Source organism: Sprattus sprattus (assembly GCF_963457725.1).
Source record: "Sprattus sprattus genome assembly, chromosome: 2".
Taxonomy (NCBI): domain Eukaryota; kingdom Metazoa; phylum Chordata; class Actinopteri; order Clupeiformes; family Clupeidae; genus Sprattus; species Sprattus sprattus.
The window spans coordinates 43,663,656-43,690,609 of NC_137921.1; the positions used below are offsets into that span (position 1 = coordinate 43,663,656).

A 26,954-nucleotide genomic window follows, 5' to 3' on the forward strand; every position below is an offset into this window, starting at 1 on the left:
CCTCCCTTCCAACAGTCCATCATAACCCCAGAGTCCACCGCCACCATTGACCACCATTCACCCCATCCCCACACACCCTTGCTTGGACCCCCTGCTGGAGTTGACTTCAGTCCAAAGTCTGTGGACCCTTTGAACCCCATCACCCCCCTGTACACACAGGAGCACACACACACACACACACACACACACACACACACACACACACACACACACACCAGACACTCACTTAAACGTATACACCCACACCTCACCTCCCTTCCCCTCCCCGTGTCCACTCTCCCGCTGGTTTGTCACCAGGGCATTAGAGGAGGCTTAGCGTTGGGTAATGCTGTAACACACAAATGGTTTTAAGGGAAATCCTCTTGTGGCTCCGAGGCGTTTGTTTCAGTCGACATACCCTTCATTGCATGACACAAAATGACAAGATGTCCAGTCCAATGACTAACTGTTGATTTTGGGGATTATGTGGCAATATGATTTAGCTGCACACACAAAAAAATGTATTATTTGTGTTAAATTCTCAAAGCCATTTTTAAATGTTAGCACAGTTTCAATGGAAAAAAAAAAGTTTACATGAACAGGTCATATTACCTGGTGGTCTGTTTTAAGCAAGTTAAAGGATTTAAAATGATTCAGCAACAGACTGAAAGACAGCACTAGTCATTCATTGCGTGAAACCTAAGCTTGTTCCCTCAGTGTCCTGTTTGCTGCAGGATCAAAGCAAGGTGATCTGAGTGTCTCTACATTTGTCCACTCCTGCTACCCTTACTTTAATGCACTCCCTACAGTTACATGTATTCATCTGGCAGGCGCCTTTATCCAAAGCAACTTGCATTTAAAGTAATTTGAAGGTTATATACTGAAATGGCATCCCCCCCCTTATCTCCCTCAAGATGGTCTAACTGAGGGCAATGATGTGATTCCCTGTGTTGCATCCTTATATAAAAAGGAGAATGATATGTGCCTTTGCCTGTAAATCTCACTTCCAACTGGAACATGAGGAGTTGGTAAGACTCCTGTTGTCAGTGCAGACCTGCAGGTGTTGTGTGCTTTACTGAGGAGAGTAGCTTTTGGGTCACCCTTGCTTTGATTCCAGTTTCCACCTGCGCCAACTGTCATTTTAATATTTTGGTGTTCAGGCTTGTCATTATTATTTTCATCATGCTCTGACCACTGATCGTAAGGCTTTTTTATAATTAAGAATTAACAAAAAAGATTTTTTTTTTAAATTAATGTAATGATTACTAATGTGAAACAAAAGTGTACTTATGCCTGTATGTTTATTATTTCACACCTTATTCTTTTCCCTTTTAAAATAAAAATAATCACTTTTGGGTAACTTTTATTGCATTTCAGACTTAACTTTATTTCCAGAACAGCTGGAACTAACAAAAATTAAATGTAAGGAAAACCAAAAAAAAAAAGTGTTAATTCAACTTTTGCTTTTGGTTCATTCCAGTAACTGACTAACAAAAATGTACTCCCTTTTTCGGTCCTAACATGAAAAGCCTCAGAGATGCAAAAATCAGAGATTCGAAAAACAAATGGCATGACTAAAGGATTATCACTGATATGCCATCTTTCCAGGAATTATTTCCAGTTTGTGGAGTCCAACCGAAATGGAGAGCCAGCTCTCGACCTGTGCATTCGTTCTCACTGAGTCCTCTCAACTATTAACTCCACAGAGACTGTGTGAATGGTGAAGTCGTCGACCTATGAGTCACGCTTCCCTGTTGAAGTGTTTTAATTGTTTCCAGATAGAGGGATTTGTTTTATGACAAAACAAATGGAGCCAGAGTCCAGGCCCAGAGAGATTGGATATCCATTTTGTCACCCAGTCACAGGGCATAGCACGCTAGCGCTAGATTAACCACTCTCAGTGTTCACTGTTAGCTTGGACCTGCCACTGCTAAGGCATAAGGCCAATGCTTAAGCTCCAGGTTTATGTGTGGCTACAGCCCAAGGCAAAGACAGACTGGGAACTGACAGAGTGGCTGTCTGGCTGGCCGACTGTGTCTGTGTGTCTACAGCTTGGCCAGGAAAGGAAGGTGAGATGCTGAAAGTAACAGTATGGTGCCAACACACAGGCTCAGACCTCAGTCGCCTGTGCATCTCCCCACCGCTTCTGCCAGAATCCTCCCTGACTTTCTGTGTTTTGAGTAGAGATGATCAGATGACCGTTCATGCCCAGCACGTCCACCACATCATTCCTTTCAGAAAGGGATAGTCCTAACTTCCCTGTGATTTTGTCTCAGAGTATGTCCAATTCAAACAACTTCCATTCTGTTTCTGCCTTTTCCCTTTTATTTGCCAAATATACCAAAGTTCAAACCAAATAGTCGCTGTGTTAAGGGCCGGAACCCCTGCCTAGCCCCTCCAACAGTCTCACAAACTCTACCTGGAGACTATTTTATGACCCCTCTTGTTTATGGCTGCACTCCTGCTGTGAGACAGTGGAAGCGTAGACCCTATGAGTGCACACTAAGATCATATCATTTTAACAGTCCAGAGGAGGTGAGGGGATGTTTGGGGGGGGACTCATGGCACTTTATTTGTGTGACCATGTAGGAGGAGATAAATTCATTGAAAAACAAGTGTCTCTTTAAAAAAAAAAACAACACACATTTCACTGTAGCGGAGTGCCATCTGTGAAAGAGGAGCCACGCACGGTCATTTCCTGTCAATTTCAGAGGAAGCGCTCGCTGACCCAAGCGTAGCGGACTCGGACTGGGGATGCACCTCTTACTGAATTCCTGCACTCCCCACTCCCACCCCCTGTGCTCTCCCTGTGTTTGGATTGGCTGTCGGCCAAGTCACTCCGTTGCAGACAAGTTCCCCCTTCCCTTTCCCCTCCTCCACCTTCCCTGCCCTGCCCCCTTTCTTTTTCCCCGGCCTGTGTCATCCCCCATGGGACAGCCGAGTTAAACTGTAAACCAGGACCCGCCCCTCTAGCCAGCCAGACCGACCGCATTCCTGATAAGCCGCTTCTTCTGGAATTATTTCCGGGTCGTGGAGTCACCTTTTTTCTTTTTCCTTCTTGCATGCTGTTTGTGTTCTCTCTGTTTTTTCCACCACAGTTCAGTTTTTCTTATCTCTCATTTACCTTTTCCCTTTTCACAACAGCTGTGGCATTCCATTTGCGGTGTATGTGTCTGTGTGTGAACGAGACAGACCAAGATACCGGCAGATCTTGTGTGTGTGTGTGTGTGTGTGTGTGTGTGTGTGTGTGAGGAAGAGAGAGTGAGAACGAGAAAGAGAGACACGCCAGTCAACTCTTTAGTCTCTGTTTGTCTGTGGGTTTGGTGTCATTCAGGCAAAAACTAAACCAAAACCTGTAGGCTATACTCGTCTTTCTGTCTCTCTCTCTCTGTCAGATGGTAGCGTTTCGCAGCCACCCTCAGCACCCAAACCAATGGTAATGTAACCAAACCCCTGTGTTTGAACGCTGTCGATAAATCAGTCCGGGTGACTCGGCTCTGCAAACAATAGAGCTAGAAATGTGGGAACCATCATCCAACCCTCGCTGAACCCCCACCCCTCTTGCCCCTCCACCCCTCTTGCCCCCCCCCACCCCTCTTGTCCCCCCCTTTCAACCCTGAGCTCTACATGAGCGTGAAATATGCTGTGAGTGAGCGCGTTTAGCCCCTTGAGCTTGTTCCTGTCAAAATGTTGAGGAAGTTGTCATCTGCACTGCTGCTGGGCCTCTGGGATTACAGGCCTGGCCCTGAGCGGGTTCTGAGACAGGCTTTTTAGATAAGCAACATGTCGGTATGCGTGTCACAAAGGAGGCTAGAAGTGCACCAGGTTTTAGTTGCAGTCTGCTGTTTTTACAGGAAGTGTTGGGAGACTGAGTGGGTTGGTCAGATTATAACCTTTATGAAACAATGGTAGACATTTGTCTCTGTGAGCTTTTTTAGATTTGAGATCACCAGTTCTTGATGGTTGAAGAACTATTGCATCATGTGTCTGCACAACATGGAGTACCAAAGAGAGGTGTTTTGCAGCTTAGCATCATATGCTGTATCTTTGCATGACTGTAGTAGAACTGCTGTGTTAAGACAGTTTTTTTCAAGGATTCTGCAATAACCATCTGAACCAGTTTTTGAACCCATGAGTAACAACAGTTGGCTCATTGTTTGGGTGAATCAAAAACCAGAAGTTCTGGTTAGAAATCTAGAACTTTCTCCCTGTGTCCTGTGGTTGGTTTTGAAGGTGTTCTTGGCCTCACACAGAACTGACAGGCTTAATCTTCTTCCGTGTTTTTTTTTCTCTTTTATATTGCTGATGGGGATTAGGCCCGAAGCCTGTCTGACAGGTTTGAAGACCCATCCTCTCTGCGGATTTCTAGACTATACCCTGCATGGACCACTGATAGCGGTGCCCTTTACTCGATTTACCATGGGGATAAACATTTAGCCCCTTAGAGTGGGGAGGCTTACATGCTGCGAAAGAAAGTGCTAAATCCTGTTTGAGGAATCGTCAAAGTCTTTTTTTTTTTTTTTTTTCTAAGATGCCCCCCCACACACTGCACTTAATTTTTATATAATGCATGACATCAACCGTATGTTTCATTTTTAAATAGAGCCTTACTTGGAAGAGGAGTGCTCATTGTTTTGATTGATTAAAAACACCAGAACACTTAGTTTTAATTATTGCCATTTTAGGCTTTGGGACTTGGAACATGTATTTGGTCATGACTAAGGCATGATGTGCTGCCTTTTTTTTCTCTCTAATGAGTTTCTTTCTTTATCGCTTTTTCCCTTCCCCTCTCTCTCTCTCTCTCTTCCTCTCTCGCGCTACCTCGTTCAATCTCCATCACAGGTTCTCCCACCATGGACAGCCCCCAGCTCTCCCCCTTCAGCTCCAAGGGTCCGCTCTGCATATCGCCCTCCTTCCAGATGTCCACTCTGAGTCTGCCCGGCCAGGCGCCCTCTCCCCTGCAGAGCCCCATCCTAAGCGAGGTGGGCACTGGCAGACTAGACGAGGAGGAGGAGGGCAGGAGGAAGGTACAGCCGCCCGCATGCCGTCCATCCTCTCTCCGTAGCCACTCCTCTCTGCTCCAATGCTATGCCGCACAACACTGCCTGTCATTTTTGACTTTTGATCCCCTAGTGGGTTTAAGTCGTTCAGAATCTTCTGAGATTATTTTAGCAGCTCCGGGTTTGCAGGGTTGTTGCACCTCTGTGGTTATTGGCTGGCTGAGGTGTTGGTTTTGGTGCGGAAGACTCCTTTTCTTTCTGCTCAGGCTAGCGTCATTCTGTTTGTCTCTGTTTACCCAAGAGTAAAGGCATAAACAATTACCTTCTTCCACATCATAGGCCTTTATGTGCTTGGTTAGGGCAAACGCGTACTCCTCCTGTATATAATAATAAAAGGGCCTCTCTGTTAGTCCAGTGGTACAATAGTCCAGTCAAAAAGCCTCACATACTGTCAGCACGTTGCATGTTATAGCTGCCCTGGCAGCTTCTTTGCTTTATATTTATGTGTGTTTGTGCGTGTGCATGCTTGCATGTGTGTGTTGTGCGCGTAGCATAATTATGCTGATCCATATTGCTGTCTTCCCCCAGAGATATCCCACAGATAAGGCCTACTTCATTGCCAAAGAGATTCTGACTACAGAGAGGACCTACCTGAAAGACCTGGAGGTCATCACCGTGGTGAGTTTGGATGTCTGTGTGATAAGCATCTTCAGCTGTGTGAGAACTGCATGTGAGACTATGTGACTGCGAGTCATTTGCGTGGTTTTGTGTGGTCAAAGCAGTGACCTTGCTTTTATTTGTGTGTGTGTGTGTGTGTGTGTGTGTGTGTTCTTTCACTGTGGTGAGGATGTGAGATGGATGTTCTGTTTTGTTTGTGTGTCTCTGCCAGTGCATGTTTATGTTTGACACGTGGCCTTTTCGTCTCCTCCAGTGGTTCCGCAGTGCTGTGATAAAGGAGAACGCCATGCCCGAGGGCCTGATGACTCTGCTCTTCTCCAACATCGACCCCATCTACGAGTTCCACCGCGGCTTCCTCAAGGAGATCGACCAGAGGCTGGCTCTCTGGTAGGTGCCTTTCACAACCTATGCACCTCTACACACCTGTAGCTCTCCTGGTAGAAGTCATGCACTTCACCAGCTGGAGGATTCCCCCCAGACAGCACAAATACATCTGAACTGGACTCGCTCGCTGTTATATCAGTGTCTTGAGATGAAGGGATCTGTGGATGGCTGAATGTGGGTGTGATTCTGGCCTTTACTCCGCTGTGTGTTACCAGGGAAGGGCGCTCTAACGCACATGTGAAGGGGGACTACCAGAGGATTGGGGACGTGATGCTGAGGAACATGTATTCATTGAAGGTGAGGCTAGAGAGGAGGCTAGAGAAGGTTTGTGAATCATTAGCCGTGAAGCATTAGTATTGATTTTGCATTACTTAATTTCAAGGCTTTTCAAGTCGTAATTAGTCTCACTATTTTGTCCGAAACCCTTGGGGTCAGCTCAGCTCCAGAACAGTTGCCAGCTGAATTCCAGCCACATTTCATGTCACCAAATCCCCAAATGTTTGTGCTCATCATCTGATCAGATACAACCCTGCACTGTTTTTACAACACACGCCTCACCCCCCTGCCCGCTCTTGTCCTCCCCTCAGGAGTTCACCAGCTACTTGCAGAAGCACGACGAGGTTCTGACCGAGCTGGAGAAGGCCACCAAGCGTCTGAAGAAGCTGGAGACGGTCTACAAGGAGTTTGAGCTGCAGAAGGTGTGCTACCTGCCCCTCAACACCTTCCTGCTTAAGCCCATCCAGCGCCTCATGCACTACAAGCTCATCCTGGAGCGTCTGTGCCATCACTACACCCCCGAGCAACGCGACCATGACGACTGCAAGGGTGAGAGAGCAAGAGAGTGGGGGGTTTAGTGGGTAAAGACTGGGCAGTGTTGCATTGGGGGGGTTGGGAGGCCTGGCCAAGGGATATTGGTCAGCCCTCCTGATCCAAATGTTTGGATCGGTGCGGGTTGGGATGAGGTGGAGTGAAAGTGGAAGGGCTCTGGGAGAGTTGATCATGTGTAAAGGGAACAGCTACACTTAAAATGGTGCTATGGTAATTAACACCAGACAGTGTTCAAGTCAGGCTCTAATTTTGCCGTTGTGTATGTATATACAAATGTGTTTGTGTATGCATGTTTGCACCTATGAATTCTTAAGGTTTGGTTCACCTGTGAGTCCGAGCCTGCCAGTGTCTGCTTATGATTGTGTGTGTGTGTGTGTGTGTGTGTGTCTGTGTGTCTGTGTTTGTGTGTGTGTGTGTCTGTGTGTGCAGAGGCGCTGAAGGAGGTGGCTGAGATAGCTGCCCAGCTCCAGAGCAGCCTCATCCGGCTGGAGAACTTCCAGAAGCTCACAGAGCTGCAGAGAGACCTTATTGGCATTGAGAACCTCACAGCTCCTGGCAGGGTACATACAGCTCACAGCCAAAGATGATTTGCTAGCAAGTAACATACATTTCAGGAGAGAAATAATTTTAACCGCCATCACATTGAATGTCTAATAGAAGAACTGATTTCTGATAAGAGAAGGCAATGGAATTAAAAACAATCTTCTGATTGATGCCAGGCACCTCATCAGACACCCAACACCTGCTAGGTCTCACACATTGCAGACAGTATGTATAGGTCCAGGCTGTACGCCTATATTGAATAACCAAGGCTCTCCCATTGCTGTCTCTTTGATAGGAGTTCATTCGTGAGGGGTGTCTGTACAAGCTCACCAAGAAAGGCTTGCAACAGAGGATGTTCTTCCTGGTAAGTTAAATCAAGAACACGGACTTGGCTTTCTGCTTTTGTCAAATAATTATAAAAGGAGATGCCATGTAGCTTGGTGTAAAAGCATGCAGTGATATTATGTTTACAATTGACATATACTTAGTCTGCATAAATGTATATGTATTATTTCATTATATTTATAATATTTCACCTGCTGTAAAATAGTTTATGATGTTGACTCAATTCTAAAACCGTATGAGACATGTTCTCATTGTTACTTCATTTCTCTCATCACCTTCAGTTCTCTGACATGCTCCTGTACACCAGCAAAGGGGTGACTGCAACCAACCAGTTTAAAGTGCACGGTCAGCTGCCTCTGCATGGCATGATTGTAAGTTTAAAAGAGAGTGAGAGAGAGCACGAGAGATCATGCTCCTCAGCCCAATATATAAACCCCATGCATTATGTCATGTCTACAGTGTGGCTATATGTGTATAGTATTTGTTTCGCGTTCCCAAAATATGTCAGGGTCTAAATGTGTGCTAAGCCCTGTACTGCAGACAGAAAGGTGTTGCTGTGCCCATGCCAAATGTGCTCCTCCATAACCCCAGGCCCCTAAGGAGAGGTTCCCAATTCTCCCAAATTTCCAACTGGTCCTTTAAGGTTAAGAGTGAAAATATCACTGAGTAAACACCCATGCTAGTCAGAGGTAAAGAGACTGATCTGTCTCTGACATGCAGAGTGTGGGGATAATGTCAACGTGTGTGTGTGTGTGTGCGTGCGCGCGTGCGTGCGTGCGTGCGTGCGTGCGTGCGTGCGTGCGGAGTGGTGTGTTGGCAATGGACTTGTGTGAGCGCGGTGTGTGTGTGGGTTGAGTGTTTTGTTGTGTAGTGGTGTGATGGCAATGGACTTGTGCGAGCGCGGTGTGTGTTGGCTGAGTGGTGTGGTGTGGTGTGTTGTGTTGGTGAGCGTGTTGGGTGGAGAGGGCGCCCCCTGCTGGCCCTCTGGTGTCCTAACGGTGGTGTCTCTCCTTCACCCCTCAATGCAGCTCATAGTGCTGGATGCACCGGTGAGTAGCCACAGTGCAACAAACCTAGGCTCCGAGATCCCCCCCCCCCCCCCCACGAGTGAACACACCACTGCCCCCACCAGCTACTCCTGCCTCCATGATCCCACTCCCTCATTTTCACATCATATTTCAGTCTGTCCTTCTGTCATTATTTTTTTTCTTGCTACCTCTCTCTCTCTCTCTCTCCCTCCCTTACCCTCTCTCACCTGTGCTCTCTCTCTCTCTCTCTCGCTCTCTCTCTATCTATCTATCTCTATCAATCTCTCTCTCTATCTCCCTCACCCCTCTTACCTCTGCACTCCTCTCTCTCTCTCTATCTGTCTCTGTCTCTCCTTCCTGGCCTGAGTAGACGGCTTTAAACTCAGTCAGACGTTGGGCTGGATGAGAGGACTGACGTGGAGGCTTCAGGAGGGGGGAAGCCCACATGTTGGTTTAGAGCTCCAAATATAGCTGCCCTATTAGAGTGCACTGGCAGGCCTCCCTGTAATCTGGTTTGCCTCACTCCCCCCCCCCCCCGCGCTTTTACTTCCAGCCTTAGAGACAAACGCAACCTGGAGTGTGCGTTTGCACCATGCACTGTAGGGAGAGATTGTACACTTTGTTTTCCCTATTCCTGCCTCCTTTTGGTCTCTTGGACTTTAGTAAGAACACAAAAAATAATTCTGACATGCATACAAACACTTTTCTCTCTCTCTCTCTCTCTCTCTCTCTCTCTCTCTCTCTCTCTCTCTCTCTCTCTCTCTCTGTCTGTCTTACACACAACTCATTCTCTGTTTCAATTACTGGATATACTCTCTTTTAGAAGCACTTCTATTCACATGCATACACATGCAACTCCTCTCTCATACATTTGTGTGCGTGCACGCACACACAAACACACCTTTTTGTTTCTCTATTTGTTCCTCTGCCCCTCTGCTGTCTGACCTCTCTGTGTCCACTGCAGGTTGAGGAGAGTGAGAACGAGTGGTCAGTGCCTCACTGCTTCACCATCTACTCAGCTCAGAGGACAATTGTGGTGGCGGCCAGGTGAGACATACACACACACACTCTAATGCTATCTCCTATAGCAAACACATGGCACAAGCCTGCTATCACATATACCACATGTATGTGGGAGGCCAGCATATGGTCGAACTTGCGCATGACGTTGCTTTTAGCCTTGAAACCCCATCACATAGTTACTCAGAGAGTTCAAGCAAGTGTTGCTCAGCAGTGACTACAAAAAGATCCACCATCCCGATTCTTCACTCCCCTACAAAAGATATGTTGATGATTTAATATTATATACATTATAATGGTGATAACTGGTTTGTGTATAAGACATTATATTACATTCTTAATTTTCTGTGTCATCTCAAGTTTTAGTGCAGAGGTTGAGAAGCCAATACATTATTATTATTTTTTTAATTTTATGTCCATTCCCTCAGTTCCAAGGTGGAGATGAACAAGTGGATTGAGGACCTGAACATGGCGATCAACATGGCTAAGAAGTCTGAGGAGAAGTCTGATCTCTTCATGGAGTCTGGCCTCTCCGATCGCTCGAACAGTAAGAGATAAAGAAGATGTGTTTTCGATATGATGATGGATGGATGTTTTTCTTTTTTGTTAGTGGTATATGCATTTAAAAGCCAAGCAAGTAGACGTGTCTGTAGTCACAAAGAAAATTATATTTGTCAGTTCTCAGACTTTATCTCTCTCAAACTTTTCATCATTCAGACATCATGGACATCACATCACATTTGACAGACTATTCTATGAACATTGGTTATTGTTTTAAAATAGTTTTAAGTTGAATTGAGTTTGTTTAAGTTGAATTGTGCATTAATGTAATATTGAAAGAAGCAAAAAAATGGGAAGATCTTAAAGAGGACCTCTTATGCCCATTTTCAGAGTTCATCATTTATTTTGGGGGTCTACAAGAATAGACCCTTTGTTAGGTGAGCCCCTGATGAGCCCAGTGTGCTCTGCCTGGTCAGCTCATTGGGCAATAATAATTGTGTTAAGAGATTAAGTCATAATGTAACAGAGGAAAGGGCTGGAATTTCAATAAGGCGTTTCAGGCAGATGCCCAAAAAGCTATATAACACACTAAAGGAAATGGAAAAACCGGAAAAGCATAATAGGTCCACTTTAAGATCTGTCGTAACTACCACAATTAAATGTTGGTTATGTTTATTTTGTTGAGACTACTGAACCTTTACTTCACTGTATAAATGGTTAAAGAAAAACGGAATAACACAAGTGTACGGCAGAGGTCATTCTTCAGCACAGAACTGACTCCGGAACTTGGAGTGCTATATGGACCCCTGGTTTTCCCTGGGAAGCAACCTAGCAGCATCCTGTCTCCTTACATCCCCTCCTGGCCTTACTTCCTTTCCCTCCCCCACCCACCCCCCTCCCTCCCTCCCTCCCTCCCTCCCACCCTGGCAGGGTCGTCTGATGAGGTGTCTCTGGAGCAGGAGTCTGAGGATGACATGAACTCCTCCCGTAGCTCTCTGGAAAAGCAGACCCATCACCGTGCCAACACCACCATGCACGTGTGCTGGCACCGCAACACCAGCGTGTCCATGTCTGACCACAGCCTGGCCGTGGAGGTACCCCTCCCTGCCCACACTCTCTTCTGACCAGTGCACACACATTTGCAACTCCACTGGCCACACACTTTCACATGCACGGATGCAAAAGAGAAATAGGCATATCACGCTATACAAACAAACATATAATACACAATAGGTTCAAGGTCCGGCCACTGCCGTCAATACAAATGAGACCAAAGTTCAAATCAGAGCTGGTTTGTCCACATTGGTTGGTCCACATTAGCACTCTCTCAGTTCCACAGGCTGGTGAGTTTTTGTCCTGTTGAGTCAAACGGGTCACTCAGCAGAAGCGTGTGCGGTGTGTGTTGGTCTGTGTTTGCCGTGGTGCATGCCAGTGATCACACGTCTTTGGCGTGGCCGCCATCTTTCTTCTCCCTCCAGCTCTTCCGGCCCACTCTGTTCCTAGGGGTCACCCTTCTCCTGCTCCTTACTGCACTTCACACTAACCGTCTTTCATTTTCAGCATCACTTCCTCCACTTGTGTACTCCCATTTGGTCTGAGTAGGAAAGTGTGTGGTCTGAATGGAAGGAGATGAAGAGGGAAGAGGGAAGGAGGTGTTGGGCGATTGTGGTGCTTCTCTCTTCATCTACCTTCACCGGGGAAAAACGTCCATGTGTAACGCCTTTTTCCCCTCTCCACTTCATTTGAAACTGCATGTCAATGTGTCAACACACCTTTTCTCTTTTTTTTGTCTCTCTCTCTTCCCCTTTTCCCCCCGGCTCAATTCTTACCTTGCTACTCTGCATCCTTCTCTCTCTCTCTCTCTTTTCTTTCACTTTTGCTGTTCACCTCCACCCCCATGCCTGCCTGCTCCTCACTCTGTCCCTTTCCTCTCTCTCTCTCTCTCTCTCTCTCTCTCTCTCTCTCTCATACACAATCTCACTCTCACATTAACACGCATATACCTCACCATCTATCTCCTTCTCTGTCGGCTTGCCTTGCTGTGTGCCCTCTCCTCCCTTTCCTTCTCCGCCCATCTCAGTCTTCAGCTCTCCGGCCGTTTCTCCAGAGCTCCCCCCTCGCTACCTCTTGGGGCAGGGCCAGAGACCCAACACCATCACTCACGTGTGCTGGTACCGCAACCAGAACCTCTCACTCAACGATTACCTGCGCATGACCCAGGTACCACTGGGACCGATTCAACCCACTGTCACACCGCCCAGCCCTGCTGCCTAGATCAGTGTTTCTCTCTCTTGCTCCTGGAGACCGTCAGGCATTCCATGGTTTAGGCACACGCAAAAATCTGTTTGAGCTCATCTGAAAATCCTGGACCACTTCATGTGGCTGAGGCGGTTTTGTTCAGTTAACTGAGACATGTATTATCAGGGCTGAACATCTCCTTCTGGTTAATTAAGGGGCCTGTGGCTCTCGGGTGAGCTCAAACAGGAGATGTGGAGCAGGACGATGCCTAAACCATTGAACTGCCAGGGAACCTCGACCCAGATTGAGAAGCCCTGGCCTAGATGACCCCAGTGTTGTACCACTGACTCCAAACATTCCAATCACCACACATTCCCAGATTATTGATATACTGGTGATTCTTTTTTTTTTATGACAATATATTAAGCATATTTATTCATAACTTGCATCTTATTAAACTATCAATACTATGTAGTTTTACGTCAATTTGATACATTAATGGAACTGCCATTGCCCTCCAAACAATTCAACAATTTCTCTTAAACTATTGGAGTACAGGAGTGGATTACCAATTGCACATATCTTAATGTACTTTATTTAGATTGCTCAGATTTACACAATTTCTGCACTTGAGGTCCTTGGCAGACATGTTCCAGTTCACAAATGTTGAATTCCTATAAAACGTTTCAAGTGACACAAATTCCAGCTCTGATCAAATGTTCCAGGTCAAAAATAATCCAAACCAAAATCTAATTAAAAATACAGAACAGACTGTATAAAGCATTGTTAAATCTTGACATCCCTCTTTCTCATCTTTTTTTTTTTTTTTACCTCTCAACTGTAAAGAACCAGCTCTCTGGCTACCTCTTGAGGAAATTCAAGAACAGCAATGGATGGCAGAAGCTTTGGGTGGTGTTCACCAACTTCTGCCTCTTCTTTTATAAGACACACCAGGTACTGTCACTCCTGCACTGAATTCAACCATTTTCAGTTTTCATTGCCAATTAGTTATAGAACCTCTACCAGTTCATACAATTTATGCCGTAGACCCAGACAGTAAACTGGCAAGATTGTTTTGTCTGGCCACATACAGATGATTGTTTTCGCTTAGGCACTACTACTTATGTACCACAATACACCAGAATCATCCTTTGTGTCGCCACCTATGTGAGGTTCTTTTTTTCCTCATTTTGTCTGTCTCTCGTCTCACCCCCTCGCTCTCTCTGAACATGCAGGATGACTTCCCACTGGCCAGTCTCCCGTTGCTAGGATACACAGTCAGCACCCCTGGGGAGAATGACAGCATCCACAAAGAGTATGTCTTCAAGCTGCAGTTCAAGTCCCATGTCTACTTTTTCCGGGCTGAGAGCGAGTACACGTTTGAGAGGTAAGGTTGTCTTATGCACACATTTATCTAGCCATTCACGCTAGGGCAGACATTATTGTCATCACAGTTTGAGAATAGGGAAGGAGGACACCTTGAGGGGAACCAGCAAAACATTTTAAGCTAGTGTGACTGCTCATCAAGAACCATCATCACAAAGTGGGGAAAAATAAACAGTGATGAGGAAACCTAGTTATCCTGCCTGATTCCGGAAGGCTCGATGTCTGCAGAGCTTTAGCTGACTGAACAGATATAGATTAGAGCTATAGAGTATAGAGTTATACAGGCGACTGATTCTCAGGCAAACAGAATACACATTTGCACCAGGTCCATCCTGTTTCTTTGATGCTCAGTCCCACTGTTTCATATGTCTTATAAAGGTGGAGCCTGACCCCATTTTGTTTCTGTAATGTAAAGGTGGATGGAGGTGATCAAGAGTGCGGCCAGTTCCACGGGCAGGATGAGCCTCCTGATCCCTAAGGGTTTGACGGAGATGAACGGAAACTAAGCAGAGCAGACTGGAGCTGCGCTTCTGGAGCTTGGGGCTGGGCCTCGCAGACTCCCAGGATAACCTAGTTGTTGTTGTTTATGATTATATTTCTAGCCCTACTTATGGCTTTTTTGGGGGGTCACTTACTGTTGATTGACATGAGTGAGCGCAGGAATTGGGTGAAGAAAGGACTTCATGAGACCGCGTTTTCTTTTTCACACTCTGTAATCTCTCTGTATCTCTCGCTCCTTCTCTTTGTGGCTTGATTTTGATCACTGTTTTTCGTCTGGCAGCCAGGTTCCTGGACTCCACCAGAATGGTTGTCACTTTCTGGGTCATCCATTTCCTTGAGAAGTGTTACCTGTCTTTCTACTGTGAGTCTCTGAAGAACCACAAACTCGATTGGTCAACCATTTAAAGCCAGTAAAAAGGCTTCAGTTTGAAAACGTATCCAAAGAGAAGAACTGAGATTTCTTAAAAGATAGGCAGCCAACTGTTCCACTTTTTGGTTGTTTGTCAGTGTCTGCTTATCCCAAGCAGAAGTCAAAGTAATGTACTTATGTGGCTGAATAAAGGGTTTTAAAGGAAAGTTGTTTCTTCATCAAGGGCTTGAACGTCCTGGGTTGTCAAGCCTTTTTATTTTTATGGTCAGTATCAGAGGAGGGAAACTTAGCAGATGCATCAAGCAGTGGTGGCTGTACTGCCTTCTCTAACTGACTTCTTTTACCTTGTATTACCATCTCAAGCCTCGACGTAAGCAACTTACACCTTGAGCCAGTTGTAATGTAAGGACAGAGGATCTCCCTAGAGAGATGAAGGACTTGGCACTACGGGATATTTGAAGGGGACTGTGAAGTAAAATGATGGAAGGGACACTGTAAAGGGTGTGCTGCGGCTGGGTTGTACACTCAGATGGTACTATGGATATCTGATTGTGGGTCAGGTAATAGGGTTTAGAAGGTACTAGGAAGACGACTTGGTCCAGAGCTAGACATTTGGACGTTGAACTTAAGGTTAGTTTGGCACGTTGAACACGTTTAAAAGTGAACAGTCTCTGATCTCTTTAGAGCTTGAAAAAACATGTCTTTGGTGCTCTGTGTAAGACCTCAGAAGGTTGTTTTTTTAGCCAATCCCGGTCCTGAGGTTTATGGTTTGTAGCAAGTCACCACTGGTGCTCTGTGTTTCACAACACTCCAAACATCTAACACCTCTGGGCATCTTGTTATGAGATGTGGTGGTACGTGAAATATGGTGATCTGCATTATTTGGCAATATTTCTGTCAGTGTTCTCCAAAGTCAGAATGAGAACATTTGAGGTGGGGAAAGTTTGATCTTTAACTTGTTAACAATTACTGTTTGGGCCCACCTTTTGATGGGATTTAAAGGGATCTTGATGGAATGTGTTCTTATATATTCTTCAGATATTTAACACATGAGAATGTATCATCTGTCTGATATATCTTAAAACAAGGGCATTGTAATATTGGTGATTTGAAGTTGTATAATGCTAGTAATGGGTTAATTGTATTGGGTTACCAAATGGTTTCAGCATGAGGCTGTTTAGCAATATTCCTTAGTGCCTCCAGGGGCGCTGTAATAACAGAGTTCAGTTGTTTTTATTCGTCCCCCTGCTGCATTTCAACTAATCCAGTTACTTTGATTGAAGCCAGTCCTTGTTCTTCCAGTTTTCTCCATTTCTCTCATGTAATGTCTTGCCTTGGGTTTTGGACTTGGTCCTTTTTTAAAGGACAATATGTTTTGTCTTGTCGGTGCGAGAGTGAAGCCACATTTCCTGTTACTTTGAGACGTTACTTTTGGTGTGGTCAGCCAGTCCATGCTGGGTTACAAACAGTTTTACGTTTTTATTTTGCTTAGCTTTTTCCTCAAAAGGAAAAACCAGACTGAACCCATTTTAGCCCTGTTAAAAAGGTTTTATGTAGGGATGGTCAAGCTGTTTCAGTATATTTTGTATATTCAGCAGTATGGCAGTGTTTGAAAGTGAAGCTTAGCCTTCTTTATTGGCAGAAATTGATATATATTTAACCCTGTGCATAATGGTACTGGTCACTGAAGGTCTGACTGTCCTGCATCTACAGCGGGCATTAGTGTATGTGTGTGTGTGTGTGTGTGTGTGTGTGTCGCCAAGTGAGGAAATGCTCTAGATCCTGGTACCACAGGGCCCCCTGTAGTCCTTAAGTGCACTGAGAGAGGCCAGGGCTACCTTTGTTTTGTACATTTTGTATTGAGGACTGGAATCTCCTGCTTCTCCCTCACTGGCAAAGGAGGGACAAAAAAACTTGCATTTCATTTGATCCAATTTTCCCCTTTGACCCCTTCTACATGCTGTCTTGCATCAGATAAATAAGGGCCATGTGAAAATAGGGGAAAAAGACATTTCCAAACCCATCTGAGATGTATCTCTCTGTTCTTTTGGAGAACTGCTACAGTTGGATTGGATAAACGAAGTCTGTCTTTCTCTAAGTCAAATTTCAAGGTTCACTCAATGAAGTTGGTTTGGTGATGGACCCCAGCCCAGGCTAGACAGAACGACTGTCTGTCTGAGACCCACAACTCTTCCCACATCCTCGCTGTACACTATGTTACTTTCTATTTATTATGTAGCATGTTGCCGGAGTTCTGCTGCTACTGAATACCTTGCATGTAGTCATGAACGTGTTATTGCATTGAAAAGATAACAAAATAAAGTCCAAAACTGGTTAATGCTTTGCCTCTGTCCCTTTCACTGCAAAGTTCACCACAGGAAATTGCCATTTATATCATAAATCAAAATGTCTCAGGAAGACACAAACAAACAAAAAAAGGTTGTTTTGATTTAACACCGTGCGGTTTAATGTTTACAACATGGTATATATACATGGATCACTGTTTACGACAGCCGTTTTCTTCCCTCTTTTTGCAATACACAGAGCTTTTTATTTTTTACTTTTTAACATTCATTATTCTATAAAGGAAATGATAAAAAAAAAAAAAATGTCATTGTAAGCTCTAATTAAAATCTGATGTGTGGCCTTGGTTAAATGGTTGGTTGGTCTGTTGGTTGGATGATGGATGGGTAGGTTGGGACAGAGAAAGAGGAGAATAATAGAGGGGTGGGAGGGAAGAAGGGTGTTGTCCATATGGCCTTCTCCCAGGAAAGGAGAAGATGAGAAGGAGGGGGGAGGATGGCAGCTGCAGGGTCTCATCGTGAGGAGGGGGCTGTGTTCCCGTTGAGTGAAAACCTGGAAAAGAGACAGGAGGGACAGGCCTTGAAAAATGCATCCTCTCTCTTCATGGGAGGTCCTCAAGGACACCAAGTGCATTACTTGTATTACTGAAGTGTCCAGAAAAATCCATTACCTAAGTCTAAAACTGGGCTATACATGATCAAACCTTCATGAAATGAAACACACAATTTCCCAAACAATTTCCAAATTATCCTCCAAGTTATCAGAACGCAACTTCACTTTTTTTCAAATTCAGCGGATTGCTCTGCAGTCCTCTAGCTGTCTGCTTTGTGTGAGCTTAAAAAAAAAAAAAAAAAAAAACTTGTACTACTTGATGTACTCTCCCTGTAAACTACATTGATCATTCATTACTATATCATCTACACTCGGGTCCTTCGAGAGGATTTGTAATCAACATAGAAAGATGACTAAAGTTTCCATGATTTCAAACATGCAGTTTCATGTCATGTTTGAACAGTGAAAAACAAAACGAATATCCTTTTATTTATCCCTGTTGTATTCATCATAAAATCCCCCATGTGTGGCCAAGCCCCCTCACCTCACCTGCGCATTCTGTCCATCATGTGGGAGAGCATGCGGTCTGAGATGCCCGGGCACGACTCCTCGGCCAGGTTGAAGGCGTTCTCCAGCTCCTCCAGGGCGCCCACGCTGCCTCCACCTGAGCGACGCTTCTCCTTCAGCTGCACGCAACACACATGCTCATCAACACTCGTCCACATGCTCCCAGCCAAAACAGGTCATCTTAATGTGCCTTCAGGGGCTGTCAACGGCATAAACCAATCTTGACAGAGTCAACAAGGCCTCAGGGCCACGGTGAAATGCTTCTCTACGTGCCTGAACAGACTGTTGATTGCACAAGTAGCACATCCCTATCCACACCCATAAAATGATAGCTTAAACAAGACTCATCCACACCCAGAATAAAACTGATTGCAACATCAAAAACTACATTATAGCACTCAAACATACACATATTGAGGAACTTCATAGAACCAGTTGACTTATGCAGGATTAAAAATGCCACCTCAACTACATTATATATTTGGTTCACACATTAAACAGACTCTACAGTCACTTTTGAATTGCCTCTTATCCTGGTTGGACCCAGTTTGTCAATGGATAGGAAACTGCTAGAACTTTGCATTTTCCTTTCTTACTTAACCTCTACAGACAGCAAAACTAAAGTTATATATTTGTATCCATTCCGTGTCTGATGCTGGCTCTGGATTACTATGAGCTGAAGCCCTATGGGTAGTAGATCTGCCAGGTGCTTTTACCTCTCTGAATATGGGGACGATCAGAGCAGTCAGGGAGGGGGACTTGGGCTGTCTCTTCACTGCGTCTCCCATCTGCACACCCAACACCTCAGTCAGTTACAGCATTACAATGCATTACGTTGGTGTACATTACAACCACTCACAGGGAATTTCATTATGACAACATCTATTGAAATACATATTTACAAAGTCAATGTCAATATTTTAACTGTGACAACTCTTTAACAATGCCATAGTCCATCAGGAGCCATGTATGCTACCAACAAAAGCCAGCCATGTATACTTGGATGATGCTTTCTGATTGTGCATGACGTATTTAGCATATGGCGTGCATGCCTGATGAGTTTACCTTAGCGTCAGGGTGATTTAGGCCTCGCTGTAGCTTATTCATTGAGCTCGGCCGTACCGTGGGGAATGTCCACATGGGACACTGTTCACCGTCATCTCCCTCGCCATCCCTGAAGGAGCACAGGGAGAGGAAGAAGGTGAACTCTCAGGGAGTGCACACCTGCACTCTGACCATGGCCATGAAGAATCCTGCCACTTGCGTAACAGTGTGTGGTAATATGTGCCACACTCTACACTTCCATGACTCATTTAAGGTATTTACTGCTTAATTGCTTCTACAAAATTTGGATCGAGATTCCAATCTTCATTGCTTCCTACAACAACACACTACGTACTCCTGCTTCCTTATCTTGCTTTGTCATACATCTGGACACTGGACCTGTGATATCAACAACAAAGGTCAAAATCTGTTCTGTTCTATTTTAAGTGTTGGTCACTCCCCATCTTGATTAGAACAACAATTAGCAGTACTAAGAGCTATTTGTATCCAAGGTAAATAAAATATCAGTTTCAAAGCCTTCATAGCATGCCTTTGCTTTAATTTTTTTTAAAGCACTGTTAGCTGGCCCTCCAATGCTGGCAACCTGTCCATGTGAAGATAGTTTTGGCTAAATACAAAATTTGAATAGCTTACCTTAAAAACCTTTGTATATTAAAATGTATAATTCATTTTAATACGTTAACCGTCTGATGTTCCTAAAACGTTACACTTATGAGGAGAGCCGTGACGTACATGTCCGAGTCGTCCGAACTGGACTCATCTCCGTGTCCCTCCGATTTCCAGCGGCGGTACCTATCGATGAGCTCAGCAAGGAAGGAGGTCTTCTTGGTGTAGCGTGTGATGAACTTGTGCTTCAATAACTCTTTGGCTGTTGGCCTCTGCAGGACAGGAAACCAGTGAGTCACAGGTGAGTCTCTTACATGATGTAGGAGGAATGTCAGTAAGACTGAGCTGTGTACTGAATGTATCTGCAGGACACTTACAAATCTGGGGTCCTTGTTTAGACATGCCTCGACAAAGTCCTTGAAGGGCTTGCTGTACGACCCTTCCAGGGTAGGGGGATTGTTTTTGGGGATAAGGAAGAGGACCCTCATGGGGTGTAAGTCTGAATTTGGGGGCTCCCCTTTTGCTAGCTCGATAGCTGTGATTCCAAGAGACCAAATGTCCGCCTAGAAAAGAGGCTTAACATCTATCCATCCGTTGATTTCAATCTTAATATCTCAGATAATTACACACAGACCCTAATTAACAGAATAATTATGATTGGTTATTGGGTTTAATAACATGGAGATACACAATCTGGTGATTCCATTTGAGTGTAAGTTGCTTGACATTTTGTAAAACAGCAAACATACTGTCCAAACGATGTAAGCCAATGGCATGCAAGAGTGAGGCTATACCTTGAAGTCGTACGCCGACTGTTTGATGACCTCCGGTGCCATCCAGAAAGGTGTGCCCACAAACGTGTTCCTTTTGATCTGTGTGTCTGTCAACTGGCCCGCCACCCCAAAATCAGCCAGCTTGACCTCTCCATGTTCCGAAAGCAACACATTGGCAGCTGGTGAGGGCACAGAGAGAAGTTGGCATCAGTGCCAAGGACACTGCAGCTCAGAAAGAAAAAAAAAACATCTTTATCCCTACCTACATTCATCAGTGTCAGCTGAGTTCTTAATATATGGAATAATGGTGTGTTGCTGGGTCTTGTTAAGAGAGAATTCAATTATGGCCATCTGATCTTAATGGATACTATTGACTTGCTCAGTAGCTTGGAAGCTAATCTGTAAGGGGGAGCAGAGATTAGTATAAAATATTGATGTGTTTTTGGGGGGACTTGGGGGTTTATTGATAGAGACCTTTAATGTCACGATGGATCTTTCTCTCTGAATGTAAGTAATCCAGTCCTTTGAGGATCTCTCGTATGATGGTGGAAATGTAGGCTTCCTCTAGAGGTCCAGGCTTCAGCTATGAACAGATAAAAGACGAGCTCAGAGATACTCATCCACAAAATGAACAAAATAAACAACCATTCAGAGGTGCATGCAATACACATACTAATCCACATCTGGATTTATTCGTTTAGTGTAAAGATCCATAGAGAGAAATTAGTGAGATCCATTCCAGGATAAATCACAAAAGCCATACCCATATAACAAACCTACCAAATCCAAAGCAGAGCCTCCACCTAGGTACTCCATGATGATCCATAACTTAGTGCCCTGTGCAAAAGCAAACACGTGATTTAATGTTTTTATTCCCTTCCCAATTTTAAGTGATGAAGAGACACCATCCCATCTTTCATGACTACCTTCAGAAAGGAGCCAAAGTACTTGGTCACAAAGGGGCTGTCACACTGGCTGAGGACAGTGATCTCCTGCTGGATGTCTTCAATCTCATCCTCGGCCTCCTCCAGGTCAATGATCTTGATGGCTACCACTTCCTTGGTGCGGTTGTTGATGCCTTTGTAGACCTCGCCGAAGGAGCCTTTGCCAATGCGTTCCAGCTTAGTGAAGTACTCCTCTGGATCCAGACGAGAGTTCTGGAAAAAGATTTACAAATACACACACAGACAAGCTATGTTTATTTTGTTGTAATACTGAAAGTATTTCAAGTGACAGCCAGACACTCGTGTGTTGAGTGAAAATTATATTCAAGAGACATCAGGCAGATTTCTGAGCATTTTCTTTCTACAAGCGGCGCAGTGATATGAACCCACAGCTCTCTCTGCTTCCTTATGCTTCCTTTATTCAAGGTGTGGCTGAGAACTGAATGTCCATGCAGAAATGATGCCAAAATATGTTATGCATGTTAACATATACTGTATGTTATGTACAGCATGTTACATTCAACGAGAAGCACCAACAGTAATGTTATTTTTTAAACAAGTCGAGTGGCAGGTATTCTGTTTCATGCCATTTGACCCTCACCATGGTATTTACCAAGTCAGTTTAGCAAATGTGCTGCCTTACCTCGATCTAAGCCCCAGAGGGTTTGCCACAAAGGAAGCTGGGAAACATGAGAAGTAAGCACTCCAAGACAAGTGGGCAGTCCTACCATACATGATCTTCCACCTTTCCGAATGGCAACTAGCAGTTACTAGGCAACACGTGTACCAGGAACAGTAACGAAGCATTCCACTTCACTTATGCTCATTCAAAGGTGGAGGTCTTCATATTGTATGAAATTGCTTATTTTAATTTAATTTTATATCTCATGTTCATCTCATCTCCTCCTGAAGAACATCCATCAGCAGTTTTCTGTCATCTGTTTGCCTTTCTTGTCCTATCATTTGCCTAATCAGGCTTACACTGGGCCCTGAATTATATGATAAGGGTATGATGCTTTATCAGTTTGTACCATCATTGAGAAAAGGGGTTAAATGCATGAAATATCAGTTAAAGGTTGAATCATATAAAGAGACATTGAGGGATTGGGACATACTGAAAACCATGACAGTACAGTGAGCAGCTCCTCGCCAGAGAGGGTCTGCTACAGTTGAGTGCTCCAAGTGTTCTCTTAAAATGGCTTTGATTCCGCCTTACTAGGGGTACAAACATGAGAAGTGACAAGGGTGAAACGACCAGAGCAGAACATACGCAAACACAAGAAGTCCATCCACATTCTCAACTTCTACCAGGGGAGGCCCAGTCCATCTCAGAGTTTCAAAGTTCAGTAAGGCAGATAAGACATTTGTACCTGGAGGTCTATCACCTTTCGGAGGTCAGTCGCCTATTGGAGGACTGTCGGCTATCGGAGGAGCCAGTTCCTCCTTCATCAAACTGTCTTACAATTCCTAAAGTGGCCAAGCTCCACTGAGAGACTGCAAAGATGCAAGGCACATAAATGGAGAGTTTACAGAAAAAGCTCCAGGCCTTAGTATGTGGTTGTATGACATATCACAAATAGCTCATGGACCTAGTGAAGTAAATAAGGAAGTGTTTTGCTTTAAGCAAAAAAGTTGTAGCCTATGCTATGGTGTTTCATTTAAAAATTCCACTTACTAATAGTTACAACAGCACACTCACCAATTAAGACTAAAATCCCCATTTCTCTGCACTAAGCCTTGTTAGATTTATCTTTGCTAATGATAAGATAGCATGTTATACAGGCAATGCGATGATGCTTACAGTGCAATTACAGGGAAGCTTTACCTGATGTACTGATTGCCCACCAATGACAGTGTCGATGCATGAATTATACCACAGCTATACTGTGATTACAGGCTATAGCCTACCATAAACCATGATACCATAAACTTCAAACTAGCCTATTAGCTAACATACAGAGATAACAGGACGAAATTACTTAATCATTCTTACCCAGTGATGCCGAATGAAATGTATGTCAACCAGCAATTATGCCTGTCTGACACCACAAATTTAAAAGCAATAATTTGAAGGTCACATCTATGGTAGGCTATTCCTGCGAAATGCATGAAGATTGTTAGTTTGATTGTTTCACACATCAGCAAGTCTTCATCATAACATGTTAATCTTTCTTAGTTTGGAACACAGCCTCATCATCCTCCCCCCTGTTAATAATAGTGTTGTAAGTAAAGTAAAGTAGATTATTCTTTACAGATAACTTCTCTTTGTTGTATTGTAAATGGATGTGTGACTTCAATAGAATGTATTTATTATAGCCCCATAATAACGGCATAGCAGCACATGGGCACAGTGTCTACACTAGAATTGAGTTGTACGCAGCAATACTATCCTACCCTAAGGGGCATATCTCACAACTGCTAGATGACAGCTCAGTCAGTGTGTCATGACGTTATAAGACATATTTAAACAGAAGGCGACCAAGAAAATGAACAAAAATATATTCGCTGTCCAAAGAAGACAACAAGATGCTAAACTGACGTTACTTTATCTTGCTTGCATTACAGACAAATGACAAGACATGGTTCAGACGGAAACCCTCGTTTCCTCATCAGGCACTGTTGTATACAAAATACCGCCTTTGTTACTATACCACATTTAATTAATAACGTTACACAGTTTTTCCACTATTAACGTTAACATGACCGCGACTGTCTGTAGCTAACCATCGTTAGCTAACTGTAATAAGCCTCCGTTCTATGAGTCTAACGTTATTGAACACGGAGGTTGACGGATAAGCACAGCGGATTACCTGGTTCCGAATGTCGCGGAGATGAGCCATGTCTGTCGGTTAGTCGGAGTTCGGGCAACCGTAGCCCTTAACCGTATTGAAAGAGGGGCTGTCTTGTTTCCCTTGTCCAAAAATCCTCTTTTCTTCTTTTTCGCAGTCTCGGTCGAAGACCCCCCAAAAAATAAACAGCTCTCTTCTGTCACTCTCGAGACCTCTTTTCCAAATGTCCTTTACAAACACACGATGAATATTTTACGATATGAGTCCTTAGGAGAGTATTCCAACACTCGTTTCTTTCGACAAGCAAAATGTCAAAGGCATTGCCAACTTTGAGCCCAGATAATTATTTTTTATGTAAAGGGAGACTCCCCCATCTTTGCTTCTTTTCCATTGTGCTAGGGAAGAGGATACATGAAATGCGCATGTGCAAACAACTCCTCAGTACCAAGTCAGACTTGTGGGAATTGTATTCCGATTTCCGAATACTTTTTCTTTTTGTTATAAATTCGCCCGAAAATGAAGGGTAGTCTAGCCTAAGGCTAACCACCATCTGCTCTATCTTAATATGATAATAACTTTCTAGTGTCGTTATGTGTCATTATAGTCAGCCGATGACGTTGCCGAGTGGCAACAACCTAGGACTGTAGCCCTCTGTGCCCCTTTCGGAAACAGAGGAAATGTGGGCTAGGCCTACCTCTGGTTAATAGAAAAAAACGAATCTGTGGATTTTTTAAAAAAAAATTGAAGGACATACCGATAATAAAAGTGCATGTTTGTATAAGATTGGGTCTGTGTACTGGTAGGTCATCAATCTGTGTCACTATTATTTAGTTTTTTTCTATATTTTTTGAAAAACTAAAAAACATTTTTAATAAAGTGTCAGTGCAGTTTGTCCATTTGGCAACTAATCACTAGATCTTATTCACTGTATTCCACTGTGACAAAATCAAGTCTGTTCAGGTGAATGGCTTGAAGATAAGTTATTCACTGCCACCTCTTTATTTTGTCCTATAGGTAGCAGCATTGCACAGTAGGTGCAGCAGGGAACTTTCCTTACTAACTTGTACCATATATGGTGACCCCTGAATCAATGCATCTCTCTCATTCTTTCTTTTTCTTTTCGGTGGGTGCTGTAGGCTATAGCAATAATTTAAGGTTTTTCAAAGTCATAACTAATTTGTCCATAGCACTGGCTAGTCTACCGATGGCAATCACATTTTAGCCCTATCCCATGCCAAAGCCCTGCCACTGTACTGAGTACAGCTGAGGTGTCATGGCAAAACCAAAAGGATGCATACTAAAAATAAGTTAGACCACCGATGTTTATCTTTGTATATTTTCAAACATTTTTGTTCAACATTTTTGTTGATATTTTTATTTCACTTACTACTCATACTTTTGATAGAATTGGTGGTCCAACAGCAATATATTTGTTTTAAATTGCTAATGGCAGACATGCACAACTCCCACATCTGTCTAGGCGAGGACAAGCCTGGACAGAGATTGTTCGTGGGAAAAGCAATGTAGGTTACCCTTTAGGGAGGAGTCTAGGTGTGGTTGGTGATTTGTTGCCCGGCAGGTGGATCAGATGGGGGAAAGCAGTATTTCTTTAAAACCTCCCAGTCTCAGCTTCCTGGAAATCTATAGAAACATGTGGCCAGCGTCAGTAACCACCTGAAATGAACCCCAGTCCAACAATAGCCTAGTTATTGGAGAAAAAAAACTAAGGATTTGGATACAAAAATATTGTCTTCTGGTTTTACAAAAGAACTAAAAAAAGAAAAACAACTCAATTATAATGTTCACCCTCTGTGATAGCTTCACATCTGCTATGGATCACATCACTGGCCAGTTTCTTGTTTCCATGGGACATCTGTGTCTTCTGTCTAAGCCAGTGGGGTAGCAACAGCAACAAACACAAGCAACAAATATCTGACCTTAAGCCCTCTCTTTTTTATTACTGAAAACACACAGCGCTCAAGCCCACAGACAGACCGCCCTCTTGGTTTCCAAGGCAACTGTATGGAGGTTCCGATTCATACTTGTGACAAACATTGTTATTGATTTATACACCCTCTGCTTTGCAAACTCTGAATTCCACCGATGATTACGGGCTGTCTGTGTGAATATTATTTTCATCAGGTAGAAACACAGATCTTGCATATTTATGTGTATTAGGTCATGACCAATGATCATTCTGAGTGAGGAAAACCTTGAATTGCTTTGGTGGTTTTCTTCACAGCTGCTTCTGTCCCTCCATGTTGATCCACTATCAATACCACATACATTTTGTATGTGTAGGCTGAGTCACAGGAAAAATAAAGCAGCATATGTGTGTGTTGGCATATGATAAATCCCCACAAGCTATTTATAATTGACCACTGACTGGTTAAGAAAAACAGACCTCCTCCGAAGATAACACATTACCAAAGGGGTCAGTCAAGAGAGGCAGGCCATAGAGGGACATCATGTCTTCCTTCCTCTTGATGTTGAACACTGTCTATCTAATGACCATTTTGCATGCTTCATTGTTTTCATCTGTTCCCTTTTGGT

The 26,954-nt window shown here is 44.0% G+C and overlaps 2 protein-coding genes across 6 annotated transcripts in view; one reads left to right on the top strand and one right to left on the bottom strand.

Annotated features, from left to right (window-relative positions):
- farp2 (FERM, RhoGEF and pleckstrin domain protein 2) overlaps positions 1-17,126 on the top strand; it is a 45,157-nt gene extending 28,031 nt beyond the window's left edge. Inside the window, exons 14-27 of one of the 4 annotated variants that reach the window (XR_013968520.1) lie at positions 4,822-5,006; positions 5,568-5,657; positions 5,911-6,044; positions 6,257-6,338; positions 6,629-6,866; positions 7,299-7,429; positions 7,708-7,776; positions 8,039-8,128; positions 9,750-9,832; positions 10,234-10,352; positions 11,237-11,400; positions 12,387-12,526; positions 13,391-13,498; positions 13,780-13,807. Coding sequence is in view for 3 of the 4 variants with exons in the window: in XM_080832465.1 (XP_080688591.1) it covers positions 4,822-5,006; positions 5,568-5,657; positions 5,911-6,044; positions 6,257-6,338; positions 6,629-6,866; positions 7,299-7,429; positions 7,708-7,776; positions 8,039-8,128; positions 9,750-9,832; positions 10,234-10,352; positions 11,237-11,400; positions 13,391-13,498; positions 13,780-13,931; positions 14,346-14,436 (1,736 nt within the window). In the remaining variant the exon portion in view is untranslated. Of the gene's footprint in view, positions 1-4,821; positions 5,007-5,567; positions 5,658-5,910; positions 6,045-6,256; positions 6,339-6,628; positions 6,867-7,298; positions 7,430-7,707; positions 7,777-8,038; positions 8,129-9,749; positions 9,833-10,233; positions 10,353-11,236; positions 11,401-12,386; positions 12,527-13,390; positions 13,499-13,779; positions 13,932-14,345 lie in introns of those variants that run through there. The other 3 variants (XM_080832465.1, XM_080832466.1, XM_080832467.1) reach the window with 3 other exon arrangements.
- A 132-nt stretch (positions 17,127-17,258) lies between these two features.
- On the bottom strand, positions 17,259-24,784 carry stk25a (serine/threonine kinase 25a). 2 transcript variants are annotated; one of them, XM_080860417.1, is made up of 11 exons: positions 24,423-24,784; positions 21,595-21,825; positions 21,449-21,505; positions 21,143-21,251; positions 20,690-20,847; positions 20,273-20,458; positions 20,022-20,167; positions 19,290-19,398; positions 18,941-19,012; positions 18,207-18,343; positions 17,259-17,657 (listed from the first exon to the last, which is right to left on the bottom strand). In XM_080860417.1, exons 1-11 carry the CDS (start codon positions 24,450-24,452, stop codon positions 17,618-17,620), a joined length of 1,275 nt encoding a protein of 424 aa, XP_080716543.1. In that variant the 5' UTR covers positions 24,453-24,784; the 3' UTR covers positions 17,259-17,617. The 2 variants fall into 2 exon arrangements, with proteins under 2 accessions (XP_080716543.1, XP_080716544.1); XM_080860418.1 differs by having other exon boundaries at positions 17,598-17,657; positions 18,202-18,343.
- Between the last annotated feature and the right edge of the window lie 2,170 nt (positions 24,785-26,954).